The sequence below is a fragment of the Mobula hypostoma genome, chromosome 3 (genome assembly GCF_963921235.1).
Source record: "Mobula hypostoma chromosome 3, sMobHyp1.1, whole genome shotgun sequence".
Lineage (NCBI taxonomy): Eukaryota > Metazoa > Chordata > Chondrichthyes > Myliobatiformes > Myliobatidae > Mobula > Mobula hypostoma.
In genome coordinates, this window is record NC_086099.1 from 228,591,922 (window position 1) to 228,617,013 (window position 25,092).

Consider the following 25,092-nt stretch of genomic DNA (forward strand, 5'->3'; position numbering starts at 1 on the left):
GGAGTGAGATATGCCAAACAGTGGAGTGGTGTCACAGCAACAACCTTACACTCAACGTCAGTAAGATGAAAGAGATGATTGTGGATTTCCAGAAAGGTAAGTCGAAGGAACACACACCAATCCTCACAGAGGGATCAGAAGTGGAGAAAGTGAGCAGTTCCAAGTTTCTGGGTGTCAAGATCTCTGAGGACCTAACCTGGTCCCAATATATAGATGCAGCTATAAAGAAGGCAAGACAGCAACTATACTTCATTAGGAGTTTGAAGAGATTTGGTATGTCAACAAAAAGCACTCAAAAACTTCTATAGATGTACCATGGAGAGCAATCTGACAGGCTGCATCACTGTCTGGTATGGAGGTGGACGCCTCTGCACAGGACTGAAAGTAGCTGCAGAAGGTTGTAAATTTAGTTGACTCCATCTTGGGTATTAGCCTACAAAGTACCCAGGACATCTTCAAGGAGTGGTGTCTCAGAGAGGCAGTGTCCATTGTTAAGGACCTCCAGCACCCAGGGCATGCCCTTTTCTCACTGTTACCGTCACGTAGGAGATTGTTGTTGTTCGTCCATCGTAGTCGAAGATGACCATGGCTTCAAAGTCAAATGGGAGATTGGTGGCTGTGGGTCCGGAGGTGACTGATGAGGCCAATCCGGGCCCTGAAGGCTCGCCCACATGTGGGACACAAGTGGGTGGGTGCTGTCGTGGCAGTGGATGCTGCTCGGGCCTTGCGCACAGCACGCTTTCGTTGCGCCTCGATGATGCGCCTGACTTCAGCTGCACGGGCTCCTGTGGTGATCTTGCTGCGCCAAGCTGGACGGTCGAGGGCAAGCGTCTCCCACGTGTTGATGTCGACACCCAGGCCTTTGAGGGACGCTTTAAGGCAGTCTTTGTAACGTTTCTTCTGCCCCCTGACTGAGCGCTTGCCCTGACACAGTTCTCCGTACAGCAGCTGCTCAGGCAATCGGCTGTCTGGCATTCTGACCACACGTCCAGCCCACCTGGCTTGGGCTTTCAGCAGGAGGGTGTAGACGCTGCAGAGCCCAGCTCGTTCCAGGATTTCCGTGTCGGGGACTTTGTCCTGCAACCTGATGTGGAGGAGTCTGCGGAGACGGCTCAGGTGAAAGTGGTTGAACTGTTTGGCGTGTCTGCTGTAGACAGTCCAGGTCTTGCTGGCGTAAAGGAGGGTGGTAAGGACCACTGCACAGTAGACCTTCAGCTTGGTGGTAAGGCTGAGTCCTCTCCGTTCCCAGACGTTCTCACGGAGTCTCCCAAAGGCGGCGCTGGCTTTGGCAATCCTGTTGTTGACCTCAGCGTCTATGTTCACTGCGCGAGAGAGTATACTGCCCAGGTAGGTGAAGTTGTCGGCTGCCTGGAGGTTCTGGCCCTTCACCGTGATGCGTGGCTCCTGGTATGGCTTTCCTGGGGCAGGCTGGTACATAACTTCTGTCTTTTTGGTGCTGATAGTGAGACCGAAGTTGTCGCAGGCTTGTGAGAAGCAGTCCATTTCATGCTGCATCTCCTGCTCTGTGCTGGCGTTGAGTGCGCAGTCATCAGCAAACAGCAAGTCTCTGATGACAGTCTCTCGCACCTTTGTAACTGCCTGCAGGCGCCTAAGGTTGAACAACCTGCCGTCAGTCCTGTACCTGATGTGGATTCCTTCCTCGTAGTTACGGAAGGCATCTGTCAGCATGGCAGAGAATACCATACTGAACAGAGTTGGGGCAAGAACGCAGCCTTGTTTGACGCCATTTGTCACTGGGAAGGCCTCCGACTCGTCGCCGTCATCCAGAACTTTCACCATCATACCATTGTGGAACTGCCGGATGATTGTGATGAACTTGCTGGGGCAGCCAGACCTCTCCATGATCTTCCACAAGCCTTCTCTGCTGACCGTATCGAAAGCCTTGGTTAGATCGACAAGGTCACGAAGAGGTCGCTGTGTTGCTCCTGGCATTTTTCCTGGAGTTGGCGCTCAGCAAAAATCATGTCCGCGGTCCCGCGTTCAGCATGGAAGCCGCACTGGCTTTCTGGGAGCAGACCTTGCTCAAGATGTTGGAGAAGGCGGTTGAGCAGGACGCTGGCCAGAACCTTCCCCGCAATGGACAAGAGGGAGATGCCTCGGTGGTTGTTGCAAGACTGGCGGTTGCCTTTCCTCCTGTAGATGTGGACTATGCTGGCATCTTTCAGCTGTTGCAGGACCTGTCCCTTTTTCCACATGGACTGGAAGAGTACAGTCAGCTTTTGCATCATGACAGGGCCTCCTGCTTTGTATACCTCAGCAGGGATTGCATCGGGTCCTGGCGCTTTGCCACAGGAGAGTTGCTTCACTGCCTTCCTGACTTCATCTACTGTGGGGAGGGTGTCGAGATTCTTGTTGATCTCTACCTGGGGCAGGCGGGCAATGGCCTCGTCGTTGATGTCGGCAGGGCGGTTAAGGACGTTGTTAAAGTGCTCAGCCCACCGAACCAGAATCTGCTTCATTGAACCCATGAACACTGCCTCACTTTTTAAATATATATTATATCTGTTTTCGCATGATTTTAATCTATTCCATATATGTATACCGTAATTGATTTACTTATTTACTTTTACTTTTTTTTCTTCTATATTATGTGTTGCATTGAACTGCTGCTGCTAAGTTAACAAATTTCACAATGCATGTCCGTGATAATAAACCTGATTCTGGTTCTAAAGGGATGCCCCTCTATTCTGTGGCTGTGCCCTCTGGTCCTGCAGGAAACATACCCTCCACATCCACTCTGTCAAAGCATTTCAATATTTGATAGGTTTAAATGAGATCTCCTCCCCCCCACACATACTTCTCAACTTCAGCAAGTACAAGCTCAGAGCCATTAAATTCTCCTCATACATTAGCCATTTAATTATTTATTATTTAGCGATACAGTGCAGAATGGGCCCTTCTGGCCCTTCAGGCCATGGCACCCCTGCAACTCTGGTCAAACCTGATTAACTGTAATCTAACCACAGGACAGTTTACAGTGACCAACCCGGTACGTCTTTGGACTGTGAGAGGAAACTGGAGCATCTGGAGACAACCCACGTGTATGTGGTGTGGGCATACAGAGATTCGTTACAGACTGACACTGGAATTGAACCCCAAACTCCGGAACACCCAGAGCTCCCAGATAATTCTCATGAACCTCCTCTGGACCCTCCAATGCCAGCACATCCTTTCTTAGTCGAAGGGCCTGCCTTTTAATCTATTAAAATCAATCTAACACTTCCCTCTATTTCTTTCATCCATGAGCCTATTTCAGAGTTTCTTGAATGCCTGTAATGAATCTGCCTCTACCATCATCCCAGACAGGGCATTCCATACACCCATCACTCTCTGTGTAAGGACCTTACCTCTGACATACCCTGTACATCCCTGCAATCACCCTAAAATTTTGCCCCTTTGGTATTAGCCATTTCCACCCTGTGGAAAAAGTCTCTGGCTGTCCACTTGATCTATTTCTCATCATCTTGTCCACCTCTGTGAAGTCACCTTTCATTCCCCTTCATTCCAAAGAGAAAAGCCCCAGCTCACTCAACTCCGTTGAGATTGTTAAGAGCACCAAATTTCTTGGTGTTCACCCGGCGGAGAATCTCACCTGGTCCCTCAACACCAGTTCCATAGCAAAGAAAGCCCAGCAGCATCTCTACTTTCTGCGAAGGCTGAGAAAAGTCCATCTCCCACCCGCCATCCTCACCACATTCTACAGAGGTTGTATTGAGAGCATCCTGAGCAGCTACATCATGGCCCGGTTCGGAAATTGTACCATCTCGGATCGCAAGACCCTGCAGCAGATAGTGAGGTCAGCTGAGAAGATCATCGGGGTCTTTCTTCCCTCCATTACAGACATTTATACCACACGCTGCATCCGCAAAGCTAACAGCATTGTGAAGGACCCCACGTACCCCTCATACAAACTCTTCTCCCTCCTGCCATCTGGCAAAAGGCACCGAAGCATTCGGGCTCTCACAACCAGACTATGTAACAGTTTCTTCCCCCAAGCCATCAGACTCCTCAATACCCAGAGTCTAGACTGACATCTACATCATTTATTATATTGTAATTTGTCCTCTACTGTGCTTATTGTCTTGTTTATTATTTATTGTGCTGCCTTGCACTGTTTTGTGCACTTTATGTAGTTCTCTGCAGGTCTGTAGTCTAGTGTAGTTTTTATGTTGTTTTACGTAGTCTAGTTTAGCCTTGTGCTGTCTCACATAGTCTAGTGTAGTTTTGTGTTGTTTAATGTAACACCAGGGTCCTGGAGGAACGTTGTTTAGTTTTTACTGTGTACTGTACCAGCAGCTTATGGTCGAAATGACAATAAACTTGACTTGACTTGACTTATCATCGTAAGAGATTCTCTCTGGTGCAGGCAGGATCCTGGTAAGTCTCTTAGGGCTGTTAATGTGGGGTAAGGCTCCATCCTGCCCTCCCGAGCTCTGTGATCCCTTCCTCACTGTCTCTGCTCTTCTACAGGCCAGGGGACTGCCCCACTGGGCAGGGCCCCCGGACGTCCCTATCGCCCTGGACGGCTTTATCCCGAACTCAGTGTTCCTCCGCTTGCTCTGGCCGATGGAACCCTGGCAAGACCTGGGCCATTCAGAAACGGAGCTGAGGGTTGAGGTGAAGGAGGTGGTGAAGACAGAACTGGAGTTGGAGCAGACGCCAGATCCAAAGGTGCTGCTGAAGTTGGAGACGCCAGTGTCCTGGGAACTACAGGTACAGAGTCCGTGTGTGTGCAGATGGGCAGCAGGCTGCTAACTGGGTAAAGCTCTGTTATCGTCACATCAGAACCCAAATCAGAATCAGAATAAGGGGTTCTGCAGGAGCTGAAAGTCCAGAACAACACACACAAGATGCTGGAGGAACTCAGCAGGTCAGGCAGCGTCTATGGAGACTGAGACTTTGCATCAGGACTGCAGAATAAGGCGTTACAGTTATAGAGAGGGTGTAGGGCAGGCAGGCAGGCAATAAGGTGCAAGGTCATAACAAGGTAGATTGGGAGATCAAGTGTATGAGAGGTTCATTCAATAGTTCATGGGATAGATGCTATCACTGAGCATGGTTTCTGCCCAATGGGAGAGGGGAAGAGAGAGAATGTTCTGTGGGAGGGGTCTTCAATTATGCTGGCTGCTTTACCAAGGCAGCGAGAGGTGTTGACAGAGTCCATGGTGTATGAAGGTGCTGGTGACCTACCTTGGAACCTCACCTGGCAGTAGGGAGGGGCGACACAGTGGGCAGTAAGATCTGGACATGAGTTGGATGGGGAATGGGAGCAGGAAGCAATGACGTCTCCAGGGAGTAATTATCCTTTCATCTCCAGAGTCCCAGAGCACTGGACCAGTCACTGCTCTGGCCTTCCAGGGGGCTGGCAGTTGCTGCTGACTGCTGTGGTTATTTTTATTAATTTAATCATTTTTGGGAGTGAGAGTAATTGGCCATGCATATATTGCCCATCCCTAACTTTCCCTCGGGAAGCAGAGAGTGAGCTGTCTTCTTGATAGGGTTAGAGTAGACAGTATCTTTTTTCCAGGGTTGAAATGCCTAATACCAGAGGGCAGGTACTTAAGGTGAGAGGGGGGTAATATTAAAGGAGGGCGTGAGGGGCTAGTTTTTTTGACACACAGAGTGGTGGGTGCCTGTGATGGCGGTAGAGGCAGATACATTAGAGATTTAAAGAAAAGTTTAGATAAGCATATGAATATGAGGAAAATGGAAGGATATGGACATTGTGAAGGCAGAAGGGATTAGTTAGGATGCCCATTTGATGACTAATTTAATTGGATTGGCACAACATTGTGGGCCGAAGGACCTGTTTCTGTTTTATCTTCAATGTTCTATGACTGACTACAGTCTGGGTTTTGACGCAGTGACGGTGAGATACTCACAAGTCAGGATGGTCTGTGAGACGAGGGGGAACCCGCTGGTGGTGGTGTTGTCCTGCCCCCTACTACCTTTGTCCTCGATGAAGGAGGTAGGGGTTTTGAGTGGAGTTGTTGGAATAGCCTGGGCAAGTAAACCCGGTTTGTTTTGTTGACGGTGTGCCCTGTGGCCTCTGTGGAGGGAAGGAGTGTTTCGGGGGTGGGCAGGGTGCTGATTGAATGGACTGTTCTGTCCTAGATGGTGTTGAGCCCCTTGAGAGTTTCTGAAGCTTCACCTGTCCAGGCAAGCGGGCAGGTCCCATCACACTCCTAACCCATGCCCTGTGAACAGCTGTTGGGAGGTGAGTCACTCACTGTGGGATAGTCAGCCTCTTGTCCTGCTCTGGGGCAAGAGCTACGGGATTTCCGCACCAGTTCAGTCTCTTCATCGCTGGCCTCTCATCTGTTTCAGTCCTCAGATTCGGACCGTTCCCGTGTCTTCAGTGCTACGCCAGAGCCAACAATGGAGACCAAGCCTCCAAAACAGGAGGAGAAGCTGCAAATCAGAAGTGACGCACCAGCCCCTCAGGTACACTTCGTCTCTTCGTCTCTCTGTTACCTCTCTCACCATCACACTGACGCTCACTCTGTCTGTCTCTTATTCTCTCACTCTGACTTGCCCTCTGTTTCAGTCACCCTCACAAAGTTAAAAGTAAATTTATTATCAAATTACATATATGTCACCATATACAACCCAAGATTCACTTTCTTGCAGACATTCACGGTAAATACAAGGAAACATTAGAATCAATGAAAGACCTCACCCAACACGGCAGCAAGCCAATGAGCAAAAACAGCAATGCAAATACAAACACAGAAAATTAATAAGTAAACAATAAATATTGAGAACATGAAATGAAGAGTCCTTGAAAGTGAGTCTGTAAGTTGTGAGAACATTTCAACGATGGGGCAAGTGAAGTTATCCGCTCTGGTTCAAGTGTCTGGTAGTTGAGGGGTAACGACTGTTCTTGAACCTGGTGGTGTGAGCCTGGAGGCTCCTGTACCTCCTTCCTGATGGCAGCAGCGAGAAGAGAGCATGATCAGGTTGATGCTGCTGTCCTGCGACAGCACTCCATGTAGATGTGCTCAGTGGTTGGGTGCGCTTTACCCGTGATGGACTGGGCTGTACCCACTACTTGCTGGCAACGTACAAAATGCTAGAGGAACTTAGCAGGTTAGGCAGCATCTGTGGAAAGGAATAAGAACTGATGTTTTGGGCTGTGACCCTTTATCAGGACTGGAAAAATAGATGAGAAGTCAGAGTAAGAAGCTGGGGGGGGGAGGAAGAAGTACGAGGTGACAGGTAAAACTGGGAGAGGGAGAGGGGGTGAAGTAGATAGCTGGAAAGTCGATTGGTGAACGAGATAAAGGACTGGAGAAGGGGGAACCTGATGGGAGAGGGTAGAAGACCATGGAGGAAGGGGAAGGAGGAGCACCAGAGGGAGGTGATGAGCAGGTAAGGAAAAAGGTGAGGGAGGAAAATAGGAACGGGGAATGGTGAGGGGGGGGGGCATTACCAGAAGTTCGAGAAATTGACGTTCATGTCATCAGGTTACCCAGACAGAGTATAAGGTGTTGCTCCTCCAACCTGAGTGTGGCCTCATCGTGGCAGTAGTGGTGGCCACGGACTGACATGTTGGAATGGTAATGGGAAGTAGAATTAAAATGGGCGGCCACTGGGAGATCCCACATTTTCTGGCAGACGGAGTGTAGGTGCTCGACGAAGCGGTCTCCCAATCTACGTTGGGTCTCACTGATATACAAGAGGCCACACCGGGAGCACTGGATACAGTAGCTGACCCCCAACGTACTCACAGATGAAGTGTTGCCTCACCTGGGACTCTGAGTGGTAGTGAGGGAGGAGGTGTCGCGCAGGTGTGGTACTTGTTTCGCTGGCAAGGAAGTCACTGGGGAAACCAGCATCTGCAGATTTTCTCATGTTAATGATCCACTACTTTTTATAGGACTTTCCATTCAAGGATATTGGTTTTTCCATACCAGGCAATCAGTCGATATACTCTCCACATATCTGAAGAAGTTTGTCAAAGTTTTAGATGTCGTGCCGAATCTTTGCATGCTTCTAAGAAGGTAGAGGCAATGCTGTGCTTTCTTTGTAATTGGACTTGCTTGCTGGGCCCGAGACAGATCCTCTGAAATCATAACACCAAGTGATCCACTTCACCTCTGATCCCCCGATAAGGACTGGCTCAGGGACCTCTGGTTTCCTCCTCCTGAAGTCAATAATCAGTTCCTTGGTCTTGCTGACATTGAGTGAGAGGTTTTTGTGGTGGCACCCCATGACCAAATTATCAATCTCCCCCCTATATGCTGATTCATCACTACCTTTGATTCGACCAATGACAGTGGTGTCGTCAGCAAACTTAAGAATGGCATTGGAGCTGTGCTTAGTCTCCTAGTCATAGGTATAAAGTGAGTAGAGCAGCGGGCTAAGTACACATCCTTGCGGTGCACCTGTGCTGATGGAGATCACGGAAGAGATGTTGTTGCCAATCCAAACTAACTGGGGTCTGCAAGTGAGGAAATTGAGGAGCCAGTTGCACAAGGAGATATTGAGGCCAAGGTCTTGAAGCTTATTGATTAGTTTTGAGAGGATGATAGTATTGAATGCAGATCAGTAGTCATGATGCATGCATCTTGGCCGTCCAGATCTTCCAGGGTTGAGTGAAGAGCCAATGAAATGTCATCTGCTGTGAACCTGTCATGCTGGTAGGCAAACTGAAGCAGAGCTAAGTCATTTCTCAGGCACGAGATGATATGTTTCATCACTGACCTCTCAAAGCACTTCATCACAGTGGATGTAAGCGCTACTGGATAATATTCTCAGAGGCAGGTCACCACATTCTTCTTAGACTATAAGACCATAAGATGCAAGAGCTGAATGAGGCCATTTGCCCATCAAGTCTGCTCTGCCATTTCATCACAGCTGATCCATTCTCCTCTCAGCCCCAGTCTCCTGCCTTCTCCCCATATCCCTTCATGCCCTGACCAATCAAGAATCTATTAACCTCTGCCTTGAATATCCGTAAGGACTTGGCCTGCATGGCTGCCTATGGCAAAGAATGGCACAGATTCACCACTCTTTGGCTAAAGATATTTCTCCTCATCTCCGTTCTAAAAGGACGCCCGTCTATTCTGAGGCTGTGTCATCTGGTCTTAGACTCTCCCACCATCGGAAACATCCTCTCCATGTCCACTCTATCAAGGCCTTTCAGCATTCAATAGGTTTCAATGAGGTTAGCCCTCATTCTTCTGAATTCAAGTGAATACAGGCTCTTCATACGACAAGCTGTTCAATCCTGGAATCATTTTCGTGAACCTCCTTTGAACCCTCTCCAGTTTCAGCACATCCTTTCGAAGATAAGGGGCTCAAAACTGCCCACAGTACTCCAAGTGAGGCCTCACCAGCACTTTATAAAGTCTCAACATTCCATCCTTGCTTTTATATTCTAGTCCTCCAGAAATGAATATTAACATCGCATTTGTCTTCCTCACCACAGACTCAACCTGCAAATTAACCTTTAGGGAATCCTGCACAAGGACTCCCAAGTCCCTTTGCACCTCAGCTTTTGGTATTTTTGCTCCATTGAGGAAATAGTCAACCCTTTCCCCCTTCTACCAAAATGCATGACCACAAACTTCTGGACATGTTATTCCATCTACCACTTCTTTGCCCATTCTCCTAATCTGTCCAAGTCTTTACTTCCTCAAAACTATCTGCCCTCCACCTAACTTCGTGTCATCCACAAACTTTGCAACAAAGCTATTAATTCTATCATCCAAATCATTGACATCTAGCATAAAAAGAACTGGTCCCAACACAGACCCCTGTGAACACCAGTTGTCACTGGCAGCCAGCCAGAAATGGTTCCCTTTATTCTGACTCTTTGCTTCTTGCCAATCAGCCACTGCTTTATCCATGCTAGAATCTTTTCCTGTTATGGTATGGGCTCGTAGCTTGTTAAGCAACCTCATGTGGCACCTTGTCAAAGGCCTTCTGAAAATCCAAGTACACAACATCAAATGATTTTCCATTGTCTATCCTGCTTGTTATTTCTTCAAAGAATTCCAACAAATTTGTCAGGCAAGATTTTCCCTTGAGGAAACCATGCTGACTACAGCCCATTTTATCATGGGCCTCTAAGTACCCTGAGACCTCATCCTTAGTAATCAACTCCAACATCTTCCCAACCACTGAGGTCAGACTAACTAGGCTATAATTTCCTTTCTTCTGCCTCTCTCCCTTTTTGAAGAGTGGAGTGACAATTTGCAATTTTACAGTCTTCCGGAAGCATTCCAGAATCTAGTGATTCTTGATTGCGAATGCCTCCATAATCTCTTCAGCCACCTCTTTCAGAACCCTGGAGAGTACAAGAATAAAGTGAGAAAGTAGCCAGATACTTTACATTGCCCAAACCTGATTTCACCCAAGACAGATGAGCCAAGATGAGCTGAAGTTGTATGAGATGTTGGTGAGGTCTAATTTTGAGTATTGTGTCACCTGCCTACAGGAAAGATGTAAATAAGGTTGAAAGAGTACAGAGAAAATTTACAATGATGTTGCCATGTCTGGAGTACCTAAGTTATAGAAAAAGATTGAGAGGGTTAGGAATTTATATCTTAGAATGCAGAAGATTGAGAGGAGATTTGATAGAGGTATATGAAATTATGAGTGGTATAGAAAGGGTAAATGCAAGCAGGCTTTTTTTTAATCTAAGGTTGGGTGGGACTATAACCAGAGGTCATGGGCTAAGGGTGAATGGAGAAAAGTTTAAGGGGAACATAAGAGGAAACTTCTTCACTCAGAGGGCTGTGAGCGTGTAGAACGAGCTGCCAGCACAAGTGGTGCATGCGAGCTCAATTTCAACGCTTAAGAGAAGTTTGGATAGGTATGTGGATGATACGGTTATGGGGGGTTATGTCCCGGTGCTGGCTGATGGGAGTAGGCAGTTTAAATGGTTACAGCATCGACTGGATGGGCCAAAGGGCCTGTTTCTGTGCTGCACCTCTATGACAAAGCCACTCTAAAGACTGGCACACTCAAAAGATTGGCAGCTCAAAGGACAGCACCTGCATTACTTTTATTCACCCTTTCTCATGATAGCTCTTTGTTGATTGGTTGTCACACTACTCAGAGAAACTGCTGCGAAGCACTGCCTTTTAACCCTTGATCGTGGACCTCATTGAAAAGGTAGCTCTTTTTTACGCATTCCTTCTCTGATGATTGGTTGCACTCAACTCAGAGAAACTGCCGCGAAGCTCTGCGTTTTAAATCTTGAACGTGGAGCGAGTTGAAAAGATAACACACACAAAATGCTGGAGGGGCTCAGTAGGCCAGGCAGCATCTATGGAAAACCCAATTTTCTTCCTAAGCTACATCGACAACTGCATTGGTGCTGCTTCCTGCACCCTTGCTGAGCTCATCAACTTCATCAACTTTGCCTCCAACTTCCAACCAGCCCTCAAATTTACTTGGTCCATTTCTGACACCTCCCTCCCCTTTCTCTATTTCTTTATCTCTATCTCTGGAGACAATCTATCTGCTGATATCTTTTATAAACCACTGACTCTCACAGCTATCTGGACAATACCTCTTCCCACCCCGTCACTTGTAAAAATGTCATCCCCTTTCTCACTTCCTCCATCTCCATCGCATCTGCTCTCAAGATGAAGCTTTCCATTCCAGAGCTAATGAGATATTCTCCTTCTTCAAAGAAAGAGGTTTCCCTTCCTCCACCATCACTGCTGCCCTCACCTGCATCTCTTCCATTTTGCACACGTCTGTCCTCCCTCCATTCTTAAGCCACACCAGGGATAGGGTTCCTCTTGTTCTTACCTATCATCCCACTAGCCTTCGCGTCCCGCACGTAATTCTCTACAACTCTATCTCCTATGGGATACCACCACCAAGCACATCTTTCCTTCCCTGATCTTTCTGCTTCCCACAGGGATTGCTCCCTTTGTGAATCCTTTGTCCATTCGTTCCTCCCTACTGATCTCCCTTCTGGCACTTATCCTTGCAAGTGGAACAAGTGGCACAACTGCCCCTACACCTCCTTCCTCACTACCATTCAGGGCCCCCAACACTCCTTCCAACAATACTTCATTTGCGAGTCTGTTGAGTCAATCTACTGTATGCAGTGCTCACAGTGTGGCCTCCTGTTTATTGGTGAGACCTGACTTCACCGAGCACTTACAGTTCCTCCACCAGAAAAAGCAGCATCTCCTGGCCACCCATTTTAATTCTGCTTCCCATTCCCATTCCGACATGCCCGTCCATGGCCTCCTTTACTGTGGTGATGAGGCCACACTCAGGTTGGAGAAGCAATACCTTGAGTAGCCTCCAACCTGATGACATGAACATCGGTTTCTTGAACTTCCAGTAATTGCCCCTCCCTCTCCTTCATCATTCCACATCCCCATTTCCCTCTCTTACTTTATCTCAACACCTCCCTCCCGTACTCCTCCTCCCATGGTCTCCAGTCCTCTCCTTTCAGATTCCCCCTTCTCCAGACTTTTATCTCTCTTGCCCCTCCCTCTCAGAGTTTCACCTCTCACCTGCCACCTTGAACTTCCTCTGACTTCTCCTCTTTCTTTCTAGTCTCGATGAAGGGTTTCAGCCCGAAACATCGACTGTTTACTCTTTTCCATAGATGCTGCTGAGTTTCTCCAGCATTTTGTACGCGTCACTTTGGATCTCCAGCATTTGCAAATTTTGTCGTTCTTGTAATCGAAAAGGTAGCTCTTTTTACGCGTTCTTTCCATGTTGATTGGTCACTGCACATCTCATAAAAACTGCCTTTTAAACGTTGATCGTGGACCTAGTTGAAAAGGTAGCTGTTCTCACACACTCCCTCTCTGTTGGTTGGTTGCTCCACTTAGGCATCGGTCTCATTGAAGCCTCCTTGAAGCAGGTGGGTAACTCAGAATGCCGAAGCAGGAGGTTAAAGGTCTCAGTGAACACTCCAGCCAGTTGATCAGCCCAGGTCTTTAGTACTCAGCCAGGTAGCCCGTCTGGCTGAGTCCTTTCTGTGGGTTCACCCTCGTGAAAAATGCTTTCACGTCAGCCCCAAGAGACTGAAGTCACAGATTCATTGGGGGTGTGGGACTTTTTGAAGGATCCTCCGTGTTTTAACAGTCAGAGTGAGCATAGAAAGCTCCTCACAGTCTCCTGCACAGTCTTTTTCTCATCTCTCAGTCTCTCTCTCTCACTCTCACTCACTCACTCTCTTGCGCTCTGTCTCTCATCCTCTCACTTTCGCTCATTTGCTTACTCTCTCACGTGTGCTCTTTCTCACTCTTGCTCTCTCATTCTCTCACTCTTGCTCACTCACTCACTCTCGCTCTCTTGCTGACAGGAGCCAAAGGTAAGAAGACTCCCCACTCCAGTGTCCAGGCCCAGTCCACCCCAGCACAGATCTCTGCCACAGGAGCCAGAAGTCTCGACCTCACCTCCTCTTCCAGTGCCGGTTCAACGATTCAAGGGGGAGGCCTGGTTTAATAAAGCCTTTCCCAATGCAGATTCCAAGGTAAGAGCCAAATGCTGTAACTCCCGATGTACTCTCCTGAGTGCGGAAAGAAATGGGACCCTCCTGTTCACTCCCAGCTTTACACGTCAAATCAGAAAAGGTCTAGTGCTTTCCCAGCGAATATGATGAATAAACTCTTCTTGGGTTTCAATTCGGGTACAGGTATCATTTAGAATTTATGTTTCAATGACAAACTCTGCCATCTTCTGCAGGGATGACGCCCAGGCGTGTCTAGTCTGGTGGTATTTATACCCCACTGTTTCGTCCTTCATGATTGGTTAGTCCTCATCCAATCAGGTCTCCCACCTTGCTTAGAATCAAATTCCAGTTCTTACTTAGAATGAGACCTTCGTCTTTGTTAAAACTCTTTTCCTCTGGTTTTATTTCAATGGCTTCCTTTACCAGGTGGTCCCAAAAGCCAATGGCACGGCACGGTAGTTTTGTACCATTGAGGTCAATCCTATGGCCATTGCGAATGCAATGTTCTGCTACCGCCGATTTCTCCGGGTAACCACAACAGAGACACCTCCTGTGCTCCTTGATGCGGGTTTCCACTCTGCGTCCCGTCTGGCCAGCTTACTGATGTGATAGATGTGCTGGCCCCATGGTTACCGGAGTCCAGTATAGTCTTACAATAAAAAAAAACACATTTAACAAAGAGAAAAGCACCTTTGGTTGGCCCCCATGAGGCCACTGCGACCGCAGGTGCTGCTGTCTTACCAGAAGTGATGCCAGTATAGTGTAACAGCATGATGCTATTACAGTTCGGGGCGTGGGAGTTCAATTCCTACGTCCTCCCTGTGGAATTTGTGGTTTCCTCGCACATTCCAAAGGCGTACCAGTTAGTAGGTTAATTTGCCATTGTAAATTGTCCTGTGATTAGGCTGGGGTTAACTCAGTGGGTTGCTGGGCAGCGTGGTTTGAAGGGCTGGAAGCTCCTGTGCACTTACCATCTCCAAATAAATAAATTATCTCTGCTATAAGAAACATAAACCCAGAGCTTTACAGCTCCAACATTACCTCTTGAACTCAGTCCCCCGACGCTGCATACACCTTCTTAACAACCCTATCAACCTGTGTAGTAACTTTGAGGGATCTATGGACATGAGTCCCAAGACCCCTCTGTTCCTGCACAACTGTTTGGCCCAAGGGCTATGCTGTTCAATGCTCCGTGTTCTGAACCCTGGGGAGAAATACACAGTCAACACTTCAGGCCGAGACCCTTCAAAAGGACTGTAAAGGAAGTGGGGAAGAAGCCAGAATCAGAAGGTGAGCGGCTGGGAGGATGACAGGTTGACAGATGATAGGTGAGACCAGGTGAGGAGGAAGGTAGTCGGGTTGCTGAGAGGTGATAGGTGGAAGAGGTAAAGAGCTGGAGAAGAAGGAATCGAATAAGAGAGGTGATTGAACCATGGGAGAAAGGAAGGAGGAAGGGAACCAGAGGGAGGTGATGGGCAGATGAGGAGAAGGGAAGAGGCGAGAGGGGAACCTGAATGGGAAATGGAAAAAGAAAAGGGAGATGGGGGAGAAATTACTGGAAGTTAGAGAAACTGATGTTCATGCCTTGAGGTTGGAGACTATCCAGATGGAAGGTGAGGGATTACTTCTTCCCCTTTCCTTTCCAGTCCTGCTGAAAGGAATTGATGCAAAATGTCAACTGTTTATTCCTCTCCATAGGTGCTGCCTGACCTGCTGAGTTCCTCCACCATTTTGTGTGTGTTGCTCTGGATTTCCAACATCTGTAGAATCCCTTGTGTTTAGAATTTAAACTAACTGGCCTGTTACTAGCCTATCCCTGCACCACTCCAGCCCCGTGTCTCCCACTCTTTCTGACAATAAGGATGAACTGATGATCTCCCAATCTACCTTGCTGTGGCCCTCGCACCTTATTGTCTGCCCTCACTGCCCTTTCCCTGTAAACTGTTAATTGATTTAGTATTGTCAGATGTACCACGGTACAATGAAAAACTTTGTGTTGTATGTGGTCCAGACGGATTATTTCAACACAGCAGTGCAATGAGGTAGAACAAGGTAAACCAAAAGCAGAATGCAGAATAAAGTGTTACAATTACAGAGAGAGTGCGGTGCAGGCAGACAATAAGGTGCAATGTCATAACGAGGTAGATTGTGGGATCAACAGGGAGCCATTCAGTAATCTTATAACAGTGGGATAGAAGCTACCCTGGAGGCTGGAGGTATGTGCTTTCGGGCTTTAGTATGTTAGTTATAACTGACACCTGGAAGCCCAAGAAGAGTTTATTCGACTTTATTCTGTGTTATGTATTGCAATAAACTCAGCTGCTTGCTGGCTTGTTTCCCTGTACCCAGCAGATGTTCCTGCCAGACCTGACGGATGAGGGGTTTGTGCTGATGCTCATTGACCTGCTGCGGACGGCCGAGTACGAGGTGAAGGAGGAGGTCACCAACGTTCTGGTGGTGCTGCTGCCATCGCAGCCAGCCGCGGTCTCTCGCTTGGCTCGTGAAACTCTCATGACCGTCCTCAGTGGGCCCAACCCCCCACAAGCAGAGGTACAAACCCAAACCCACACTCGAATGAGCAACTTTGTGGGGTGGGGGCAGTGTGTAGGATCTCACAACCTCCACATCAGAGGTGCTCAGGGCACAAGGTGTGTCATTCACACCTGAGGGGCTGGAATGACCTCTTTCTGTAAACGATTCCATGACTGAGGTTGGAAGGGACGTAGAATTGACTCCAACGTGGGGAACTTGGGGAAGCAGAGTGTTGCAGTTAAGAGCTGGGGGCAGGAGCATATACAGGAACAAATGGTGGGGGAGAGGGAAGGGTAGAGAGTGGGATTGATGGAAGGCGAGAGGGCGATGGAGATAGAAGGGATTATGGAGGGAATGATGGAAGGGACTATGAAGTGGGGAGACGGAGGGGCAGATGGTGACGGAGACTGAGGGGGAAATAGAGCTGGAGGGGGAGAAGGATCCGCAGGCAGAGGGGTTGAGGGTGACAGAGACGGAGGAGGTGACAGAGAGTGAATCAGAGATGGAGGTGGAAGGGTTGAGAGTGACAGACAGAGGGGATGATGAAGGGGGAGTCGGAGATGGAGGGGGGTGTTACGTGCCCCGTAACGAATTAAAGAACCAGCAGAAATGGAAAACCACCTCGAGTCTGGTATTGCTGTTATCTAAAGCTATTTTTATTAGTGACTACGTAAAACCAGATAAATCAACCAGGTTAGCAGAACTTTGGCATGTACAGGTGTGTAAATATAGAACCCAAACTTCTTCAAGCTTGGGTGGGGGGGTGGTGGTGGTGGTATTTGGATACTGTCTTACAATGGAATGTAAGATAGTTCAGTTCAATGCTCAGGTTAATTAATGGGAGATATTTGTAATCCAAAGGTGAATGTTGCGAGAAGGCAATTATGTCGATATTCCACAGATTCCACAACAGCAATACCGGGTAACAAGGGCTGTAGGTTCTATCTCCGAAGTTGCTCCACTCCACACACAAAGTATCACTGACGGGGATCTTCAGTGAATATCTTTTCAACACAAGTGGTACCTGAAGCACCTTCAATAATTCCAAAAGACTGAAGTAGGGTAAATACTGAAAGGCTTTTATTTGCAGTAAAACGTGACCTCCATGCTGAGTGTCTGCCCCTTGACTGAGGGGGAGGAGCAGGGTGAAATCACCTTTATATAGGGGTCTGTGGGAGGAGCCACAGGGGCAGTCAGCAGAGGGGCGTGTCCAGACAGTTAACCCAGTTACAACATATATACATATGGTTTACCACAGTACCACACCCAAATTCAGCTACGGGACATCCCAAAGTGGTGGCCACAGGATACTCAAACAGAATCCATGTATAGATTATCGCCAACAGTAGCTTATCACAAAGGAGACCCTCTTCAAGAGAACCACCACCCAGGCGAGGGTAGACACACCGGTAGATTCCACAAGGTTACCCCAAACACACAACTGTGATAACCACTCATCCAGTTCCACGACATACGAAATATCTCCAACAGTGATTTGCCACAGGGGTGCCTTTCTTCAGTGAACTACCACAACCAGACAAAGGGTAACACACACGTGGTATTCACAAAGGTTTTCCCCTCACCAGAGAACCCACTCCTGTGGATTAACTACGTGACAGTCACACCTTCGTATTCCAATGGAACTCAAACTCACCCTTACGGGCTACTTAGAGAGACAGTCCAAACAGTGATCTCTTTGTCACTAGGTTTCTTTTGTTTCTAAACCTTCCTCTCCCCTCTTCTCTTCCTTTAAAGTCGCCAAATGTGACCACAAAAAGGAGACCGTCTTCTGTGGTAAAGTTATCAACCCAGACAAGGGTTGGACACTGATAACTTCCCACCGGTCACACCTTTTCCACACTGCGAGAGCCACTGATCGGTTCTGCTGATCGATCCTCCAAAACTCACCTTTCTGTGGGCGCACAAATCTCATCCAGTGTCCAAACCATGTGTGTCTGTCTAACAACCAGCTGACCTTGTATTTATCTCAGCATGCTGGACACCAGCCGTCCATCAAATAATACCGCCCTCAGCACCATGTCGACTCACGAGCTGCTCGTTGCTGTCTCTCTGTAAGAACTCACAAGCAGGCAGCGTCCTTGTATAAGTGTAAACACGCTTTAGAGTTTGTATAAACACCATCTCAAGGCAGGCTTCGTCCCTCTCTCTCTGTAACAGCTCAAACAGTGTCCAAAAGTCAGTCTCATTCTCCCGACATTTTAAAGTGATGGTCCACAGAAAATATGAACCCTAGGGGTACATAACAGGGGGTGACGGGGATATGGAGATAGAGACTGAGGAGGAAATGGGTGGGAGAAAGAGATGGTGATGTTGACAGAGATGGAGGGGAAGATCAGTACATTGGCTTTCATTGATCAAAGTAGTCAGTACAGGGTTTGGGATGTTATGTTGAAGTTGTATAAGACGTTGGTGAGGCTCAGTTTGGAATATTGTGTGTAGTTTTGGTCACCTACCTACAGGAAGGATAGAAACAAGGTTGAAAGGGTACAGAGAAAATTTACAAAAATGTCACTAGGTGTGGAGGACCTGAGTTATAAGGAAAGATTGAATGGGTTATAACTTTATTCCTGAGAATTTAGAAGATGGAAGAGATATTTGATAGGGTATACAAAGTTATGAGGGGTGTAGATGAGATAAATGCAACCAGGCTTTTTCCACTGAGGTTGAGTGAGACTACATCTAGAGATCATAGCTTAAGGGTGAAAGATGAAACGTTTATGAGGAACGTGAGGGAGAATGTCTTTATCTAGAGATCATAGCTTAAGGGTGAAAGATGAAACGTTTATGAGGAACGTGAGGGAGAATGTCTTTATCTAGGGATCATAGCTTAAGGGTGAAAGATGAAACGTTTATGAGGAACGTGAGGGAAGATGTCTTTACCCAGAGGGTGGTGAGAGTGTGGAACAAGCTGACAGTGCAAGTGGTGGGTATGATTTCGATTGCAATGTTTAAGAGATGTTTGGACAGGTACATAGCTGGTAGGGGTGTAGACAGCCGTGGTCTGGGTGCAGGTTGATGGGACCAGGCAGTTTAAATGGTTTGGCACTGACGAGATGGGCTGCAGGGCAGTTTGTACTGTGTTTTCTATGACTGTGACTCTATCTGCCTAGTCCCATCGACCTGCACTCTCAGTCATATACACATATTTGCATTGGCATGTAGACATTTGATAAGGTACCCCATGCAAGGCTTATTGAGAAAGTAAGGAGGCATGGGATCCAAGGGGACATTGCTTTGTGGATCCAGAACTGGCTTGCCCACAGAAGGCAAAGAGTGGTTGTAGATGGGTCATATTCTGCATGGAGGTCGGTGACCAGTGGTGTGCCTCAGGGATCTGTTCTGGGACCCCTACTCTTCATGATTTTTATAAATGACCTGGATGAAGAAGTGGAGGGATGGGTTAGCAAATTTGCTGATGACACAGAGGTTTGGGGTGTTGTAGATAGTGTGGAGGGCTGTCAGAGGTTACATTGGTAGGATGCAAAACTGAGCTGAGAATTGGCAGATGGAGTTCAACCCAGATAAGTGTGAGGTGGTTCATTTTGGTAGGTCAAATATGATGGCAGAATATAGTATTAATGGTAAGACTCTTGGCAGTGTGGAGGATCAGAGGGATCTTGGGGTCTGAGTCCATAGGACATTCAAAGCTGCTATGCAGGTTGACTCTGTGATTAAGAAGGCATACGGTACATTGGCCTTCATCAATTGTGGGATTGAATTTAGGAGCCGAGAGGTAATGTTACGGCTATATAGGACCCTGGTCAGACCCCAGTTGGAGTACTGTGTTCAGTTCTGGTCGCCTCACTACAGGAAGGATGTGGAAACCATAGAAAGGGTGCAGAGGAGGTTTACAAGGATGTTGCCTGGATTGGGGAGCATGCCTTTTGAGAATAGGTTGACTGAACTTGGCCTTTTCCCCTTGGAGTGACGGAGGATGAGAGGTGACCTGATAGAGGTGGATAAGATGATAAGAGGCATTAATCGTGTGGATAGTCAGAGGCTTTTTCCCAGGGCTGAAATGGCTAACACGAGAGAGCACAGGTTTAAGGTGCTTGGAAGTAGGTACAAAGGAGATGTCAGGGGTAAGTTTTTTTTACGCAGAGAGTGGTGAGTGCATGGAACGGGCTGCCAGCAACTGTGGTGGAGGCAGATACGATAGGGTCTTTTAAGAGACTCCTGGATAGGTACATGGAGCTTAGAAAAATAGAGGGCTATGGGTAACCGTAGGTAATTTCTAAGGTAAGAACATGTTCGGCACACCGTTGTGGGCTGAAGGACCTGTATTGTGCTGTAGGTTTTCTATGTTTCTATGGAGGGGTTGAGGGTGACAGAGATGGAGGGGGTGACATGGGGGAGGGGTAGAATGTGATGGAGATGGAGACTGGAGACATAGACAGAGTGGAAGGCAGAGATGAGTGACAAAGAAGGAAATAGTGGCAGTGATGGAGGGGTGACAGAAATAGATTGAGGAGATGGAGACAGAGGGTGAGGGGGTGACAGTGATGGAGGAGATGATGGCGATGGAGACAGATGGATACAGTGACATGACGGAGACGGAGGGGGAGACGGTGATGGAGACGGAGGGGGAGACGGAGATGGGTGATGAAGAAGGAGATGGGTGATGGAGATCGGGATGGATGCGGTGACATGACGGAGGGGGAGACGGTGATGGAGACGGAGGGGGAGACGGAGATGGGTGATGAAGAAGGAGATGGGTGATGGAGATCGGGATGGATGCGGTGACATGATGGAGACGGAGGGGGAGACGGAGATGGGTGATGAAGAAGGAGATGGGTGATGGAGATTGGGATGGATGCGGTGGCATGACGGAGACGGAGATGGGTGATGAAGAAGGAGATGGGTGATGGAGATTGGGATGGATGCGGTGACATGACGGAGATGGAGGGGGAGACGGAGATCGGTGATGGTAATGGAGACAGAGGCAGAAGGTGGAGATGGAGATTGGAACCGCTACTTTTCACATTGTTTGTCAATGATTTAGATAATGGAATTGATGGCTTTATGGCAAAGTTTGTAGATGATATGAGGATAGGTGGAGGGGTAGGTAGTGCTGAGGAAGCAATGTGATTGCAGTAGGATTTAGAGAAGTTGGAAGAATGGGTAAAAAAAAAGTAGCAGATGGAATATAGTGTTGGGAAATATATGATAGTGCATTTTAGTAAAAGGAACAATAGTGTGGGACTATTATCTAAATGGGGAAAAGGTTCAAACATCAGAGATGCAGAGGGACTTAGGAGTCCTTGTGTAAGACTCCCAGAAGGTTAATTTACAGGTTGAGTCTGTGGTGATGGCAAATGTAATGTTGGCATTCATTTTAAGGGGAATAGAATATAAAAGCTAGGAGATAATGCTGAGCCTTTATAAGGCACGTTGGGAATATTGTCAACAGTTTTGGGCCCCATATCGCAGAAAGGATATAACCATATAACAATTACAGCATGGAAACAGGCCATCTTGGCCCTTCTAGTCTGTGCCGAACTCTTACTCTCACCTAGTCCCACCGACCTGCGCCCATAACCCTCCATTCCTTTCCTGTCCATATATCTATCCAATTTAACTTTAAATGACAACATCGAACCTGCCTCTACCACTTCTGCTGGAAGCTCGTTCCACACAGCTACCACTCTCTGAGTAAGGAAGTTCCCCCTCATGTTACCCCTAAACTTTTGCCCCCTAACTCTCAACTCATGTCCTCTTGTTTGAATCTCCCCCACTCTCAATGGAAAAAGCCTATCCACGTCAACTCTATCTATCCCCTCATAATTTTAAATACCTGTATCAAGTCCCCCCTCGACCTTCTACGCTCCAAAGAATAAAGACCCAACTTGTTCAACCATTCTCTGTAACGTGGGAGATGAAACCCAGGTAACATTCCAGTAAATCTTTTCTGTACTCTCTCTATTTTGTTGATGTCTTTCCTATAATTCGGTGACAAGAACTGTACATAATACTCCAAATTTGGCCTTACCAATGCCTTGTACAATTTCAATATTACATCCCAACTCCTATACTCAATGCTCTGATTTATAAAGGTCAGCATACCAAAAGCTTTCTTCACCATCCTATCCACATGAGATTCCACCTTCAGGGAACTATGTACCATAAATATTGTCATTGGAGAGAGTCCAGAGGAGGTTCATGAGGATAATTCTGGGAATGAAGGGGTTAACATATGAGGAGCATTTGGCAGCTTTGGGCCTGTATTCACTAGAATTTAGAAAAATGCATGGGATCTCATTGAAATCTACCAAATGTTGAAAGGACTAGACAGGGTTGATGTGGAGAGAATGTTTCCTATGGTGGGTGTATCCAGAACTAGAGGGCACAGACTCAAACTTGAGGGTCGACCTTTTAGAACAGGAAAGGAGGAATTTTTTTAGCTGGAGAGTAGTGCATCTGTGGAATGCTGTATCACACATTGCGGTGGAGGCCAAGTCCCTGAGTATATTTAAGGCGGAAGTTGATCGTTTCTTGATTGGTCAGGGCATCAAAGGTTATGGCGAGAAGGCAGGTGTGTGGGGTTGAGTGGGATCCGGGATCAGCCATGATGGAATGACGGAGCAGACTCGATGGGCTGAATGGCCTAATTTTGCTCCTATGTCTTATGGAGTTGTGTCTTATGGGTGACGGAGACAGATGTAGTGATGTGATGGAGACTGAGAGGTGATGGAGACAGAGACGGAGATTGGAGAATTAGACAGAGGAGGAGATGGAGATGGGTGACAGACAGAGTCAGAAGGGGTGACGGGGATGGAGGTGGAAGGTGGAGGCAAAGGGAGGGAGTGGTGGGGACAGAGGGGTTGGTGGAGATGAAGGAGAGACAGGAACAGAGGGGTGAAGGAGACTGAAAGGGTAACAGAGATGGAAGGGGTAACGGAGCTGGAGATGGAGGGGGTGACAGCAGTGGAGGGGGATGGGGTGACAGAGATGGAGATGGAGGGAATGATGGAGATGGAGGGAATAATGGAGACATAAGTGGAGGGATGATGGAGACGGACAGGGTGTCAGAGTTGGGTGATATACAGTGCCTATAAAAAGTATTCACCCCCCTGAAAGTTTTTATTTTATTGTTTTACAACATAGAATCACAGTGGATTTAATTTGACTTTTTTGACACTGATCAACAGAAAAAGACTCTTTTGTGTCAAAGTGAAAACAGATTTCTACAAAGTGATCTAAATTAATTACAAATATAAAACACAAAATAATTGATTGCATAAGTATTCACCCCCTTTAATAATGACACACCAAATCATCACTGGTGCAGCCGATTGGTTTTAGAAGTCACATAATTAGTTAAATGGAGATCACCATGTGCAGTCAAACTGTTTCAATTGATTGTAGTAAAAATACACCTGTATCTGGAAGGTCCAACTGCTGGTGAGTTAGTATCCTAGCAAAAACTACACCATGAAGACAAAAGAACACTCCAAGCAACTCTGCAAAAAGGTTATTGAAAAGCACAAGTCAGGAGATGGATACAAGAAAACTACCAAGTCACTGAATATCCCTTGGAGTAAAGTTAACTCTATCATCAGGAAATGGGAAGAATAGGGCACAGCTGTAAATCTGCCTAGAGCAGGCCGTCCTCAAAAACTGAGTGATCGTGCAAGAAAAGGAGACTTGTGAGCGAGGCCACCAAGAGACCTAAGACAACTCTGGAGGAGTTACAAGCTTCATTGGCTGAAATGGGAGAGACTGTGCATACAACAACTTCACCAGTCACAGCTTATGGGAGAGTGGCAAAGAGAAAGCCACTTGAAAAAACTTACATGAAATCTCGGCTAGAGTTTGCAAGAAACCAAACGGGAGACTCTGAAGTCAGCTGGAAGAAGGTTCTATGATCAGATGAAATCAAAATTGAACTTTTTGGCCACCAGACTAAATGCTATGTTTGATGTTAAGCCGAACACTGCACATCATCAAAAACACACCATCCCTACCATGAAGCATGGTGGTGGCTGCATCATGCTGTGGGGATGCTTCACTGCAGCAGGCCCTGGAAGGCTTGTGAAGGTGGAGGGTAAAATGAATGCAGCAAAATATAGGGAAATCCTGGAGGAAAATCTGATGCAGTCTGCAAGAGAACTGTGACTTGGGAGATTTGTTTTCCAGTAAGACAATGACCCCAAGCATAAAGCCAAAACTAAATAGGAATGGCTTAAAAACAACAGAGTTAATGTTCTGGAGTGGCCAAGTCAGAGTCCAGACCTCAATCCAATTGAGAATTTGTGGCCGGACTTGAAAGGGGCTGTTCACTCACGATCCTCATGCAATCTGACGGAGCTTGAGCAGTTTTGTAAAGAAGAATGGGGAAAAATTGCAGTGTCCAGATATGCAAAGCTGATAGAGACCTATCCACACAGACTGTAATTGTTGCCAAAGGTTCATCTACTAAATACTGACTTGAAGGGTGAGTAATTATGCAATCAGTTATTTTATGTTTAATAATTGTAATCAATTTAGAGCAATTTGTAGAAATTTGTTATCACTTTAAATCTTTTCTGTTGATCAGTGTCAGAAAGCCAAATTAAATCCACTGTGATTCAGTGTTGTAAAACAATAAAACATGAAACTTCCGGGGGGGGGGGTGTCATGAATACTTTTTATAGGCTCTGTGTGTAGAGGGGGTGATGGAGACGGGTGACGAAGGTAGAGACAGAGATGGAGGTGGAAGTGGAGATAGGTGACGGAGACTGAGGAGCAGACAGAAATTTGAGATAGAGACTGATGACGGAAATTTAGGGGGTGACCGAGACGGGTGGGATGACGGAGATGGTGAGGGTAATGGAGAGGGAAGACTGAAGCGATGGGGGTGTCAGAGACGGAGGAAGAGATGGAGACGATGGGGATGACAGGAGAGAGAGATGGTGACAATTAGGGTGACGGAGATGGTGGGGGTAATAGAGATGGTGGGGGTGATGGAGATGGTGGGGTGATGGAGTGGGAGACAGAGATGGTGGATGTGACAGAGATGGGTGGGTTGATAGAGATGGGGCGATGGTGATGGAGAGGGGAGAAGGGAGATGGGGTCAGGGGGTGATGGAGACGGAGGG

General features: G+C 47.3%; 1 protein-coding gene across 1 annotated transcript in view; it reads left to right on the top strand.

The window, feature by feature from the left end:
• The window catches only part of LOC134343789 (uncharacterized), an 88,634-nt gene that overhangs the window by 18,905 nt on the left and 44,637 nt on the right, over positions 1 to 25,092 (top strand). The window contains exons 5-8 of the mRNA XM_063042522.1: positions 4,492 to 4,734; positions 6,349 to 6,465; positions 13,313 to 13,483; positions 15,815 to 16,012. Of these exons, the coding sequence (XP_062898592.1) occupies positions 4,492 to 4,734; positions 6,349 to 6,465; positions 13,313 to 13,483; positions 15,815 to 16,012 (729 nt within the window). The remainder of the gene's footprint in view (positions 1 to 4,491; positions 4,735 to 6,348; positions 6,466 to 13,312; positions 13,484 to 15,814; positions 16,013 to 25,092) is intronic.